Source organism: Petromyzon marinus, unplaced genomic scaffold (assembly GCF_048934315.1).
Source record: "Petromyzon marinus isolate PM22_M1 ecotype Great Lakes invasive population unplaced genomic scaffold, UKy_Petmar_22M1.pri1.0 PM_G_Scaffold_7, whole genome shotgun sequence".
Taxonomy (NCBI): domain Eukaryota; kingdom Metazoa; phylum Chordata; class Hyperoartia; order Petromyzontiformes; family Petromyzontidae; genus Petromyzon; species Petromyzon marinus.
In genome coordinates, this window is record NW_027423024.1 from 4553908 (window position 1) to 4568969 (window position 15062).

The 15062-nt window shown below is 55.1% G+C and overlaps 1 protein-coding gene across 1 annotated transcript in view; it reads right to left on the bottom strand.

Annotated features, from left to right (window-relative positions):
* Positions 1 to 835: 835 nt before the first annotated feature.
* Positions 836 to 15062, bottom strand: part of LOC142920184 (adhesion G protein-coupled receptor L2-like) — a 45184-nt gene continuing 30957 nt past the window's right edge. The window contains exons 2-9 of the mRNA XM_076062651.1: positions 9959 to 10138; positions 8583 to 8792; positions 7985 to 8205; positions 7586 to 7652; positions 6269 to 6345; positions 4095 to 4263; positions 3241 to 3357; positions 836 to 952 (exon numbers count right to left, since the gene is read on the bottom strand). Of these exons, the coding sequence (XP_075918766.1) occupies positions 836 to 952; positions 3241 to 3357; positions 4095 to 4263; positions 6269 to 6345; positions 7586 to 7652; positions 7985 to 8205; positions 8583 to 8792; positions 9959 to 10138 (1158 nt within the window). The remainder of the gene's footprint in view (positions 953 to 3240; positions 3358 to 4094; positions 4264 to 6268; positions 6346 to 7585; positions 7653 to 7984; positions 8206 to 8582; positions 8793 to 9958; positions 10139 to 15062) is intronic.

Sequence of the window (15062 nt, forward strand, 5' to 3'; positions counted from 1 at the left end):
ATCAGTGTAATCTTATTTCTGATATTGATGAGGCCATATGCAATGAGTGTCTATTCAAGAATTTGAAAGTCAATCAATATCAATCAAATATTTGCAAACTGTCATTTGGTACTTTATTGAATTTGTAAACGTGAATTTTTAAACGTAATTACGCATTATTTGCAATAGTTACCACCCCTTGCTTGGTTAATGCAAAATGTGCATTTGTACGCAATTACCAATATTAACTGCGCAATGCAGGACACACGACATAATGCAGTGAGGTAGTGCACATTATATACATAAACGATTATATATAAATAGAAGACATTATTCCCAACGTTCTGAATATTCTTCACGTACAATCACGTACAACGTGTCCCGTAACGACGCACACACGTCTGCATTAGTAAATGCGTCGTTTGCGTAACGTCACCGGTGAATCATCAGCGCGAGACATTTACGCGTCCCCTGCCGCCGCCCTCCGCCTAGCGTAGAGCTCGGCCGCCTGGCGCGGTACGAGCAGGGGGAAGTAGGAGGAGGGCGGACGTCCTCCCTGGCGACGATCGCCGAGGGCGGAGGCGGGGGCGGAGGGGAAGCCCGCGCCAGCGAGTGCGTCCGTCCATCACGGCGGTGGTGGCGGAGCGCCCGAGCCGGGGCAGAGGGATCCGGATCGGGCTGCCAACACGGCCGCCGCCACGGCCGCCGATGTCGACGTCGACCCTCGTCGGCTCGCTTGCTTTCACCCCCTCGGCTTCAGCATCCCTTCCTCCTCCTCCTCCGACGCCTCCTCCTCGTCATCCTCCTCCTTCTCGGCTTGGCGTCGCCGCCTGAACGGCCGCGAAGTCGCAGCCGCTCAGGCGGAAGTGGCCGCCGCCGCTGCCGCGGGCGACGGCTCGCCGCCGGCGCTTGTCGCCGTCGTGCGGCGCGATCGCCAGGGCGCCGGCGTCTCTCGGGCCCGTCGCCAGACGATCTGCGGGGGAGATAAAAATAAATAAAAGTAACGGGGTATTTGGCTGCCGCTATAAACGTCCACGTGATAGGCGATAAGCAGCTTAGTTGAACCATCGTTTGTGATGGACAGGCTTCTTCTGCGAAAGAGCTGAAACGGCTCAGTGGGCCTTACCTGGTAAAATAAAATAAATTACGTTCTTGGTTCTTTCAGTAAAATCACGTTGAAGGGAAACAACAAAATAATAAAATATATATAAAACAATAAAATTCTCACGACGTTTCGACTGTAACACAAACAGTCATCATCAGTCACCTGATGATGACTGTTTGTATTTTATTATTTTGTTGTTTCCTTTCAACGTGACTTTACCGAAAGAACCAAGAATATGAATCACTGCAGTCACGAAAGCTTTAAATCAAAATTTAAAATAATTTAGTTTCTAACATTAACCCTAAACCTAACTCCAGTTGGATACTAACTCTAACCCCAACACGAACCGTTACTTTAACCATAACCAACTACAACTCGAACCCTAACCCTAAACGCCAACCATAACACCACAACCCTAAACTCTAGCCCTGACTTGAACTCTGACCCTGTCTCTGACCCTTTTGTTAGACTTAGCAATACACCCGGACATCCGCAACAACCAACAAAATCGCTGCCACGTCACTGTATAATACGCTCGCATATGCTGTTGGGAATGTAATCCACATTTATAATGTGTGTGCCTCACTCTCCGTTGTACACGCGTTATCCACAATTACGGAGTTAATATCAAAGGAAAGCTCTTGATCTTTCTCTGTCGCTCCCTTGACCGCACGTGGGAATTCACGACGACAGCGCGCTTAATTTTATTAATTGTTTATAGGAAATACAGGTTTAAACAAGAATCACAATTTCACGTAATATCAACAACGGCGGGAGGGGGAAAGTGTGCGAGCGCCATCTTGAGTAGGCGCACGGGATCGGTGTGGGATGCGTCAAGCCGGAACCACTCAGTCCACGGTATATCATCATAGTAATGCTCACAATAATAACAACAACAATCACACCTCCGTTGATAACAAGTTTCGACAAAAAACAGTGGGCAGAATATCATCGCAAAGCCGCCGTGATTGATTTTTCAAGGGGGTCGGATCGCCGCACGTGTAACGCGTTGCGCCACGCACTCTCCCTCCACTCGGAACGACAGGCAATTTAACAAAACCTCTCTCTCGTGGTGAACAAACGCCACCAATTTATCGCTGCCTCGGCAGCACCGCCGGTGATCTCGTCGCCGTTGGCGAGCGATCCACGCAAGACGCCGAATAAAAACGGGCAGCGGACGTGCCGCGGGTAGCTGCGCGCAACCAGCGCTGTCGGGCAGTTGCCAGCAGTGAATCGGCTTCACAACAACAACGACGGTGGGTTGCCACGAGTTGTGAACTATTTATCATGTTAGCGAGCACCTATGAAGGCCGGCATGGGGGTGGGGTGGCCCGCATCACGCCCGGTGCCTTCGTCTCCCCAGTGGCGATGTTTAGACGACACCGCGACAAATACTCGCCTGAGGCCGAGTCGAGCTAAAAGGAGGCCCAGATGTCACTCGCTACTGATGTTGGCCGAGACCAGGAATCAAACTCAGGTCACTGGGTTCGTAGGCCGGTGTGCATAGAAGGATCGAGGAATTGAGGGTTAGGGAGATCGATACATGAACCGACATCCAACTGACACACAAACGGACACGTTGTGTTAGTTTGTTGTCCTTCCCCCGCACCTCCGATTAGTACGGTTGGATACATACGGTGCGAAAAAACTTCAACGCACTGTACATACAACACATGAACCAAAACAAACAGAGGCAAAACAACAACAACCGCTATTCGCAGTTAGAGGCAGTCGCCCTCCAACAACAACGAAGGGGGGAGGAGCGACGCTCACAACAACGAGCGGAGCGCCGGGCGGCTAAAGCACAGCAAGATGGCACAGTAGGGGGGTACAGCTGGTGGTGCATCAGCCACTCATCTCAGTCAGTCGACCTGTGGCACCTGGGTCTACCCCGTGACCTCCTGCCGGCGGGCGTTTGACACTTCACGTGGCCTCAAGGTGCACAAAGCCTGGCACAAAGCGCCGTGGTGACGTCACCGCCACCTAGTGGCGAACGGCGGTTGTTGTTGTTGCTGCAGTGTGCGTAGTGTGTGTATGGTGTGTAGTGCGTGTAGCGTGCATGCGTACCTGCGCGTTGGGAGAGCAACGGTTGTTGTTGTTGTTGCAGTGTGCGTAGTGTGTGTATGGTGTGTAGTGCATGCAGCGTGCGTGCGTACCTGCGCGTTGGAAGAGCAGCGTTTGCTGCTGGAGAGCCACGAGTCGTAAGAGAAGTGGTTGCCCCAGGTTCGGCAGCACTCGGCGTGCCCCAAGCACTTTCTGTACTCCTTGCACACCTTGCACGGGTAAGAGGCGAGGGGTTGGGGGTCAGAGTTCAAGTCAGGCCTAGAGTTAGGGTTATACGGTGTTGAAGCTTGCGTTTTAGAGTCGGGGGTTACGGTCAGGGTTCGATCCAGACCTTGCCAACGCTTCTGCTGCTGCTGTATATTTGGAGTCTGCGTCTCTCTCTCATCATCATCACGGTGGCTATGAGATGTTAACTACCTCGCCTGGTCCGCAGGAGGTCGTGGGTTCGATCCAGACCCTGACGACGCTTGCTGCTGTATATTTGGAGTTTTTTGTGTCTCTCTCATCATCATCACGGTGGCTATGAGATGTTAACTACCTCGCCTGGTCTACAGGAGGTCGTGAGTTCTACCCAGACCTTGACGACGCTTGCTGCTGTATATTTGGAGTTTTTTGTGTCTCTCTCATCATCATCACAATGGCTATGAGATGTTAACTACCTCGCCTGGTCTGCAGGAGGTCGTGAGTTCGATCTCGACCTTGACGACGCCTGCTGCTGCTGCTGCATATTTGGAGTTTGCGTTGTCACGCTCTGACCCCGTGCCATGACTGGACATCTGCGAGAAAGAGCTTCGTGGCTCTTTGGATTCCGCCTCCAGTTTAAAATTGTTTAAGATTCTGAAAAAGAGCCACAGAGCTCAGTGGGCCTCACGAGTTGTTAAGATTTCTGGGCGCACTTCCACGTCGAAGCAAAAAAACGGCGCGACGGGAAGAGGGGGTTCGGCACCTTCATCTGCAGAGCGCAGTGGAAGATGAAGATGAACGTGCCCTGGAAGGAGTTGAAGATGATGAAGAGGTAGGCCATGACCAGCGTGGCCTTGTCGATGAAGAGGAACCCGAACACCCAGGTGAGGCCGAGGAGGCACAGCAGCGCCACGCCCCCCAGCGCACAGGACCTGTGGGCAAGGAAGAACAAAAACGAACGATAACAACGGCCGGCAAAAAAGCGAGCGCCGTGGTAAATATTTGCCATCGCGTAGCGTTGTCGTCATCGTCATTATTATCGTCGTCGTGAACTTACCACCACGCGACACGTTACGTGCGTATCGACGTACAGTAAAACCTTGGGACTGCGTGTTTGTAATCCAAAGCACTCGTACGTCAGTTGTGATCGCGTGACGCTCGGCAGTACGAAGCGTCTACACGTGCTGCCGCTCGTATTGCTAAGACCCTCGCTCGTTCATCAAGTGAATATTTATATTTAAACAATGTGTTGCTCGTCTTGCAAAACACTCACAGACCAAGTTACTCGCAATCCAAGGTTTCGCTCTGAACGTTGAACTTCTTTCGCGCCGTACGTAGCCAACAGTGCTCATCGGAGGTGCGGGGGAAGGACTAACTAACTAACTAAAAACACAAAAATGCAGTTCTGAAGAAGTGAGATTAGAATCAAAATTTAAAAGCCCATGAGTAAGACAAGCCAATTGGTAAAGTTTGTCACGTGAGCAAAACGTGGACATTTATAGCGGCCAAACACTCTAAGCACACGCTTCTTAATGTAAAGGGAAAAGACACGGAGGACCCCGAGAAAAAATTCACGCAACCACGGGAAGAACATTCAAGCTCCAAATATACAGCAGCAGCAGCAGGCAATGTCAGGGTCGGGTTCGAACCCATGACCTCCTGTATACCAGCCGAGGGAGTTAACATCTCCTAGCCACCGTGATGATGATGATGATGAGACAGAGGGAGAACATTCAAGCACCAAATATACAGCAGCAGCAGCAGGCAGTGTCAGGGTCGGGTTCGAACCCATGACCTCCTGTATACCAGCCGAGGGAGTTAACATCTCCTAGCCACCGTGATGATGATGATGATGAAAGAGGGAGAACATTCAAGCTCCAAATATACAGCAGCAGCAGGCAGTGTCAGGGTCTGGTTCGAACCCATGACCTCCTGTATACCAGCCGAGGGAGTTAACATCTCCTAGCCACCACGATGGATGGACAGACAGATTAACATTTCAGGAGGTGGATCAGACTGACAGTTAAATGGACGGATCGCCGGATGAACGAGCAGACAAACGGACAGATGCATGGCTGGAGAGACGAACGCATACGGAGCGATTAAACCGTCTGCCCCACAGACACGGGAGTCACACCGCCAGCGGGAATGCCAGCGCTGTCAGTCGGTGTCACCGAACGCGAGCACTTTTGAGAGGGCATCATCTGTGGGCACCAAAGGCCCACTCCGACATCGCCACTGCGTGGAGTTCTGTCGCTGTGCAGGAAAGCTCATTTGCTACATGGGACGGGTTGGATGACGAGTCAGACGGATTGGATGGACAAAGGGATGGATGGCCTTGTGGGAGCAACGGTCTCGATAAAGTTGTTTTATTTTAGTTTTTCTTCCGGTTTCGTTTTGACGACACACACGTAGGTCATGGGAACGGAGTCGGAAGAAAAACCGGATGACGTTACACCTACGTACGTCACCGGAACGGAAAAGGTTTAAACTAATGCAAGCAGGCGCGTGATTTATAAATCCCTTGCAAAGGGCGATCGTTACACGGTGGGTCAAAGCGAACCGATGGTCCCCCGAGAGCTGGACGGAGCTCGTTAAAAGCGAAACCCCAATTTTAAACGACGGTTACATTTTTGCGCAGGGGTCATTGGCGACCGCGGCTGAGAACCACCAACATTCGCTCGCGACACCGGAACACTCCAGGTGCAATCACGGGTGGCTGGGGCCCAGTTGGTCAAACGAAAAGGCAAGGGAGGGCCCTAATGTGAAGAGTGGGCTGGCGCGGGAACAGCCAGCTTCACCCACCGTGTGTCCCGGCTGAACCTCACGGAAAATGCGGTCGCTATAAGTGATGAACCCCCCCTCGACCCCCCCCCTCGCCCCTCTCCCCCCCTAACCACAAACCCCCCCCCCCCCACACCCGGCCACCTCACTCACTTAATGCTCTCGGGCTTGAGTGGCGCCGAATGCTGCACCATCTTGTACAGAGTCATCAGCAGGAACACGAAGTTCACCTGTGACACCACACACGCACCGCGCATACGAGTCAACGAGTCCATAAGACGTTGTTTTTTGTTGGGTTAGATTACGTGTCGCTAAGCCTGTCACCACCCCCACCCGACCACGGACAATCAGTAAGCTTTGTCGTGTAAACAGAACCTGACAATTCGTCGCTAGTTCAGCGCACCGGTGTGTTCGAGAGTAAACACACAGCAACATTTACAATTCGAGCAGCGTGACGTTTCGCCAGTGATTACAACAACAACAACAGCCACCATCGTCAGGCGATAGCCAGAATTGCGGAGGATTCCTCCTGTTGTTTTGGTCTTAAACGGAGGCGTAGAGGTGATGTCGTCACTGAGCCTATCAGGTGCGAATATCAGAGGGGGGTGAATTTAGTGATGTAAATAGCAGTGGATGCCTCTACCTACAATAATCATGTCTGCCCGTAACGCTCGTGACGTCACTCCACGTCGACCAGCCCCCCTCATTAATAATCATGAACAGTCACGTAGAAGAGTAACAATAAAATAGTAAAAATATAAAACAATAAAATTCTCACGACGCTTCGACCGCAACAGAAGCAATCATCGTCGGGTGTGGAAACCACGGCAAGAAAATTTGCTGTAGTTTTCACGTTTTGCAGATGTAGAGTGCAAGTGGATTGAAGCCACCTGTGTGGCGTTGAGTTTTGTTGTTGCAGCATCATCCCCTCGTCGTAAACAAGGTGGGTTTTTCTCCGGGTTCTCTGGTTCCCTACCCGCACGGAGCGACGTTGCATCCTCGAAACACCCCCAAAGGCACGAAAGCTGCTGGCACGTCTGCAACTCGTCCCCCAACGACACGCTCACGTCACAATTTTAGAACCGGCAGGGAGGGATCAACATGGGGACAAATGGGACGGGAAACAAACACGCGCACGAAGCAGAGCGCGCGCACACGTGCGCCGGACTGTTGCAGGCGAGCTAGCGCCTCCGACTAGCACGGTTGGCTACGTACGGTGGGAAAGAAGTTCAACGCTACGTACGTACGTACTGGCGTTAGCGCGGCAATCGGAGGTGCCCGCCTGCAATTTGGGCACGAGACGGGATTTTGGTACGGGACGATTTCGGGAATTCGCGCTCAAGACGAACATGGGAATCGCATCAGATTCATCGCAGGACCCATCACGCTATGCGCACGTCGAGCAGCAGACACGGCGACCCGCCCGCCCACCTCCCGCCCCCCGGCACGACGCGCACGCACGGTACTCACGAGGATGATGGTGGCCACGGGCGCAAGGAAACTCCAGATGAAATGATTGTCGGTCCGGAGCCAACAGCTGCAGGCGGAACAGAGGACAAACGATCGCCTGGTTAGCCTGACAGGCCGGGATAGCGCGTCCATGTATCCGGTTTCATTTGCCAGTATCTGGTAACATTTGCCACCGTTCAGTTGCACTTGAGCACCCATCTGGTAACATTGGGGGACATTTGTGTCATTTGTTGTATGCGAGGACATCTGGTGAGACCGGGCGCCAGCCGGCAAGGCCGGGCACCGGTTAGTAAGCCCGGGCGCCAGGTGGCAACACCAGGCGTGAACCGGCGACACCGCGCTCCGGTCAGTAAGCCTGGTGCGCCGGCCGGCGGCGAAGAGGGACGACGGGGGGCTCACGCTCGCTCGGTGCCGTAGCCCGTGCGGTCGACGGCGAGGCAGACCCCGACGACGGCGAGCGGCAGGCCGTAGCCCAGGAGGTAGAAGTACTTGCGGCGAGAGCGGCGCCCCTCAAACACCTCCACCAGCATGAGGTAGAGCTGCACGCCCTCCAGGAACATCCACGCAAACGCCGCCAGGAAGAGCAGGTGCAGCAGCGCCGCCAGCACGGGGCACGCCACCTGCGGAGCCGGCGCGGTGGCGGGGGGCGGGCGGGCGGGCGGGCGGCGGTGGCGTTACACGGAATCTGAATCTTTATTTGGACGTGGAGGGAGGAATCCGATGAGCCAAGAAGCTCTTTTCTGACAGACGTCCACCGGTTAGGGGGGGGTCACAGGTGTCAGCGAGTTTACTTAAAGCAAAACAACGCGGTAGGAGTGCAAAGTAGAGGAAAGGTAAACAAATCATGAACAAAAATCAACTATTTTTTTATTTTCCCAGGCAAAGCCCCCCCCCCCCCCCAAGCTGTTAAACAATTTGTTTCAGGAGCGAGTGCAAAATAGAGAAAGTGGTAAGCAAGTGACTAAACGTGAGCGGGCGGGCGGGCGGGCGGGCGCACCGTGTACTGAGTCTTGTCGATGCCCACAAGGAACAGCAGCTGGGCGAGCAGCAGGTTGAGGCATAAGTTTTTGTGAACGGTGTTGCGGTCACTCTGGAGGCCGCGGAAGAAGCAGAAGGTGAACGTGGCCACGGCGAGGCACACGAGGGACACCAGCACGCCCACCCACGTGATCACCAGCAGCAGCAGCTCGTGGGCGCGGTGCACGTACTGGCACGCACGGGCAAGACGCGGGCACGGGACACACGGAGGGGCGTGAGGGTGCCGTGGGCAGCCGTACGCATGCATCGGGAACTTCTTTGGCCAAGTACCGTAGCCGGCCGTGCTCGTGGGGGGTGCGGGGGAAGTAAACTAAATGGAAAAAAGTGCTTAAAGAAATTAGTTGTCAATTGAGATTTCAAATATAGCCCTTAACAGACTGCAGGGGCAAGTGCTGTTAGCGAGTAGCAGCTATGAAGGCCGGAACGGCACACGAGAGGGTGGGTGGCCAGCACCACGCCCGGCCGCCTTTGTCTACCAAGTGGCGATGTTTACTACACACCGCAATAGTTACTGATTTGAGGCCGAGTCGATTGAGATAATAAGTTGGTGGTCGTGAGTGGGAATTGAACTCGGGTCGCTGGGTTCGTAGCGCAGCGCTATAACCGCCAGGCCACCGCTCCCCCACAACATAAACATTACCACTATCAAGTCAACTACCACCACCTCCTCATTCAAACTTGACCACCACCAACATCACCACCATCACCTGCAATCACCACCCTCACAACCCTCACCACCACATCTAAACTTGACCACCATCACCATCATCACCTCTAATCACCACCGTCATCACCCTCACCACCACCATCACGACCATCACCTCCAATCACCACCCTCACCACACTCATCACCACTTCTTTACCACCAACATCACCACCATCACCTCCAATCACCACCCTCAACACCCTCATCACCACCTCTTTACCACCAACATCACCACCACTATCACCTCCAATCACCACCCTCACCACCCTCATCACCACCTCTTTACTGCCACTTTACCACCACCATCATCACCTCCAATCACCACCCTCATCACCACCTCTTTACCACCACCATCACCCTCATCACCTCCAATCACCACCCTCACCACCCTCATCACCACCTCTTTACCACCACCATCACCTCCAATCACCACCCTCATCACCACCTCTTTACCACCACCATCACCACCATCACCTCCAATCACCACCCTCATCACCACCTCTTTACCACCACCATCACCACCATCACCTCCAATCACCACCCTCACCACCACCATCACCACCGCCACCACCAGCGGGCCGAGGGGCACCACCATCACCCCCCCCCCCCCCTCCCGAATCTCTGGGCACCTCGACGTGGCGCCTCGCCACGAGCACCGCCAAGTTGTTGAGGTGGCCGCAGGAGCAGGCGGCGTGCGCGCTGCTGCTGTTGCTGGGCAGCGGCTCGCAGCCGTGGCTCGACCAGTTGCCCCTCGTGGTGTGGGACGAGTAGCTCCAGAAGGAGCAGCTGGGGCTCAAGTGGTCCAACGTCTGGGGGGGGGGGGCGGGGGGGGGGGGGTGGTGTACGGGGAGGAGGAGGACGGCACCCAACTCGTCATTCAACAACGACCCCCAAGCTCACAACCCCCCTCCCCCCGTGCCCCCCCACCGCCCCCCACCCACCCCGTCATCACAGAGCAGGGGAACGTCGTCATCACAGAGCAGGGGAACGTCGTCAGCACAGAGCAGGGGAACGTCGTCATCATCACAGAGCAGGGGAACGTCGTCATCATCACAGAGCAGGGGAACGTCGTCATCATCACAGAGCAGGGGAACGTCGTCATCACAGAGCAGGGGAATGTCGTCATCACAGAGCAGGGGAACGTCGTCATCACAGAGCAGGGGAACGTCGTCATCACGGAGCAGGGGAACGTCATCATCACAGAGCAGGGGAACGTCGTCATCATCACAGAGCAGGGGAACGTCGTCATCACAGAGCAGGGGAACGTCGTCATCACAGAGCAGGGGAACGTCGTCATCACAGAGCAGGGGAACATCGTCATCGTCACAGAGCAGGGGAACGTCGTCATCACAGAGCAGGGGAACGTCGTCATCAAAGAGCAGGGGAACGTCGTCGTCACAGAGCAGGGGAACGTCGTCATCACAGAGCAGGGGAACGTCGTCATCACAGAGCAGGGGAACGTCGTCATCACAGAGCAGGGGAACGTCGTCATCACAGAGCAGGGGAACTTCGTCGTCACAGAGCAGGGGAACGTCGTCGTCACAGAGCAGGGGAACGTCGTCATTACAGAGCAGGGGAACGTCGTCATCATCACAGAGCAGGGGAACGTCGTCATCACAGAGCAGGGGAACTTCGTCATCATCACAGAGCAGGGGAACGTCGTCATCATCACAGAGCAGGGGAACGTCGTCATCACAGAGCAGGGGAACATCGTCATCACAGAGCAGGGGAACTTCGTCATCATCACAGAGCAGGGGAACGTCGTCATCACAGAGCAGGGGAACGTCATCATCACAGAGCAGGGGAACGTCGTCATCATCACAAAGCAGGGGAACGTCGTCATCACAGAGCAGGGGAACGTCGTCATCACAGAGCAGGGGAACGTCGTCATCACAGAGCAGGGGAACGTCGTCATCACAGAGCAGGGGAACGTCGTCATCACAGAGCAGGGGAACGTCGTCATCACGGAGCAGGGGAACGTCATCATCACAGAGCTGGGGAATGTCGTCATCATCACAGAGCAGGGGAACGTCGTCGTCACAGAGCAGGGGAACGTCGTCATCACAGAGCAGGGGAACGTCGTCATCACGGAGCAGGGGAACGTCGTCATCACAGAGCAGGGAAACGTCGTCATCACAGAGCAGGGGAACGTCGTCATCACGGAGCAGGGGAACATCGTCGTCATCACAGAGCAGGGGAACGTCGTCATCACAGAGCATGGGAACGTCGTCATCACAGAGCAGGGGAACATCGTCATCATCACAGAGCAGGGGAACGTCGTCATCACAGAGCAGGGGAACGTCGTCATCACAGAGCAGGGGAACGTCGTCATCATCACAGAGCAGGGGAAAGTCATCATCACAGAGCAGGGGAACGTCGTCATCACAGAGCAGGGGAACGTCATCATCACAGAGCAGGGGAACGTCGTCATCACAGAGCAGGGGAACGTCGTCATCACAGAGCAGGGGAACGTCGTCATCACAGAGCAGGGGAACGTCGTCATCACAGAGCAGGGGAACGTCGTCATCACAGAGCAGGGGAAAGTCGTCATCACAGAGCAGGGGAACGTCGTCATCATCACAGAGCAGGGGAACGTCATCATCACAGAGCAGGAGAACGTCGTCATCACAGAGCAGGGGAACGTCGTCATCACAGAGCAGGAGAACGTCGTCATCACAGAGCAGGGGAACGTCATCATCACAGAGCAGGGGAACGTCGTCATCACAGAGCAGGGGAAAGTCGTCATCACAGAGCAGGGGAACGTCGTCATCATCACAGAGCAGGGGAACGTCGTCATCACAGAGCAGGGGAACGTCGTCATCACAGAGCAAGGGAACGTCGTCATCACGGAGCAGGGGAACGTCGTCATCACAGAGCTGGGGAATGTTGTCATCATCACAGAGCAGGGGAACGTCGTCGTCACAGAGCAGGGGAACGTCGTCATCACAGAGCAGGGGAACGTCGTCATCACGGAGCAGGGGAACGTCGTCATCACAGAGCAGGGGAACGTCGTCATCACAGAGCAGGGGAACGTCGTCATCACGGAGCAGGGGAACATCGTCGTCATCACAGAGCAGGGGAACGTCGTCATCACAGAGCAGGGGAACGTCGTCATCACAGAGCAGGGGAACGTCGTCATCATCACAGAGCAGGGGAACGTCGTCATCACAGAGCAGGGGAACGTCGTCATCACAGAGCAGGGGAACGTCGTCATCATCACAGAGCAGGGGAACGTCATCATCACAGAGCAGGGGAACGTCGTCATCACAGAGCAGGGGAACGTCATCATCACAGAGCAGGGGAACGTCGTCATCACAGAGCAGGGGAACATCGTCATCACAGAGCAGGGGAACGTCGTCATCACAGAGCAGGGGAACGTCATCATCACAGAGCAGGGGAACGTCGTCATCACAGAGCAGGAGAAAGTCGTCATCACAGAGCAGGGGAACGTCGTCATCATCACAGAGCAGGGGAACGTCGTCATCACAGAGCAGGGGAACGTCGTCATCACGGAGCAGGGGAACGTCGTCATCACAGAGCAGGGGAACGTCGTCATCACAGAGCAGGGGAACGTCATCATAACGGAGCAGGGGAACATCGTCATCACAGAGCAGGGGAACGTCGTCATCACGGAGCAGGGGAACGTCGTCATCACAGAGCAGGGGAACACCGTCATCACAGAGCAGGGGAACGTCGTCATCATCACAGAGCAGGGGAACGTCATCATCACGGAGCAGGGGAACATCGTCATCATCACAGAGCAGGGGAACGTCGTCATCACAGAGCAGGGGAACGTCGTCATCACAGAGCAGGGGAACGTCGTCATCACAGAGCAGGGGAACGTCGTCATCACAGAGCAGGGGAACGTCGTCATCATCACCGAGCAGGGGAACGTCGTCATCACAGAGCAGGGAAACGTCGTCATCACAGAGCAGGGGAACGTCGTCATCACGGAGCAGGGGAACGTCGTCATCACAGAGCAGGGGAACGTCGTCATCACAGAGCAGGGGAACGTCATCATCACAGAGCAGGGGAACGTCGTCATCACAGAGCAGGGGAACGTCGTCATCACAGAGCAGGGGAACGTCGTCATCATCACAGAGCAGGGGAACGTCATCATCACAGAGCAGGGGAATGTCGTCATCACAGAGCAGGGGAACGTCGTCATCACAGAGCAGGGGAACGTCGTCATCACGGAGCAGGGGAACGTCGTCATCACAGAGCAGGGGAACGTCGTCATCACAGAGCAGGGGAACGTCGTCATAACGGAGCAGGGGAACATCGTCATCACAGAGCAGGGGAATGTCGTCATCACGGAGCAGGGGAACGTCGTCATCACAGAGCAGGGGAACGTCGTCATCACAGAGCAGGGGAACGTCGTCATCATCACAGAGCAGGGGAACGTCGTCATCACAGAGCAGGGGAACGTCGTCATCACAGAGCAGGGGAACGTCGTCATCACAGAGCAGGGGAACGTCGTCATCACGGAGCAGGGGAACGTCGTCATCACAGAGCAGGGGAACGTCGTCATCACAGAGCAGGGGAACGTCATCATAACGGAGCAGGGGAACATCGTCATCACAGAGCAGGGGAACGTCGTCATCACGGAGCAGGGGAACGTCGTCATCACAGAACAGGGGAACGTCGTCATCACAGAGCAGGGGAACGTCGTCATCATCACAGAGCAGGGGAACGTCGTCATCACAGAGCAGGGGAACGTCGTCATCACAGAGCAGGGGAACTTCGTCATCATCACAGAGCAGGGGAACGTCGTCATCACAGAGCAGGGGAACGTGGTCATCACAGAGCAGGGGAACGTCGTCATCACCGAGCAGGGGAACGTCATCATCACAGAGCAGGGGAACGTCGTCATCGCAGAGCAGGGGAACGTCGTCATCACAGAGCAGGGGAACGTCGTCATCACAAAGCAGGGGAACGTCGTCATCACAGAGCAGGGGAACGTCGTCATCACAGAGCAGGGGAATGTCGTCATCACAGAGCAGGGGAACGTCGTCATCACAGAGCAGGGGAACTTCGTCATCTCGGAGCAGGGGAACATCGTCGTCATCACAGAGCAGGGGAACGTCGTCATCACAGAGCAGGGGAACGTCGTCATCACAGAGCAGGGGAACGTCGTCATCATCACAGAGCAGGGGAACGTCGTCGTCACAGAGCAGGGGAATGTCGTCATCATCACAGAGCAGGGGAACGTCGTCGTCAAAGAGCAGGGGAACGTCGTCATCACAGAGCAGGGGAACGTCGTCATCATCACAGAGCAGGGGAACGTCATCATCACAGAGCAGGGGAACGTCGTCATCACAGAGCAGGGGAACGTCATCATCACAGAGCAGGGGAACGTCGTCATCACAGAGCAGGGGAACGTCATCATCACAGAGTAGGGGAACGTCGTCATCACAGAGCAGGGGAACGTCGTCATCACGGAGCAGGGGAACGTCGTCATCACAGAGCAGGGGAACGTCATCACAGAGCAAGGGAACGTCGTCATCACAGAGCAGTGCAACGTCGTCATCACAGAGCAGGGGAACGTCATCATCACAGAGCAGGGGAACGTCGTCATCACAGAGCAGGGGAACGTCGTCATCACAGAGCAGGGGAACGTCGTCATCACAGAGCAGGGGAACGTCGTCATCACAGAGCAGGGGAACGTCGTCATCACAGAGCAGGGGAACGTCGTCATCACAGAGCAGGGGAACGTCGTCATCATCACAGAGC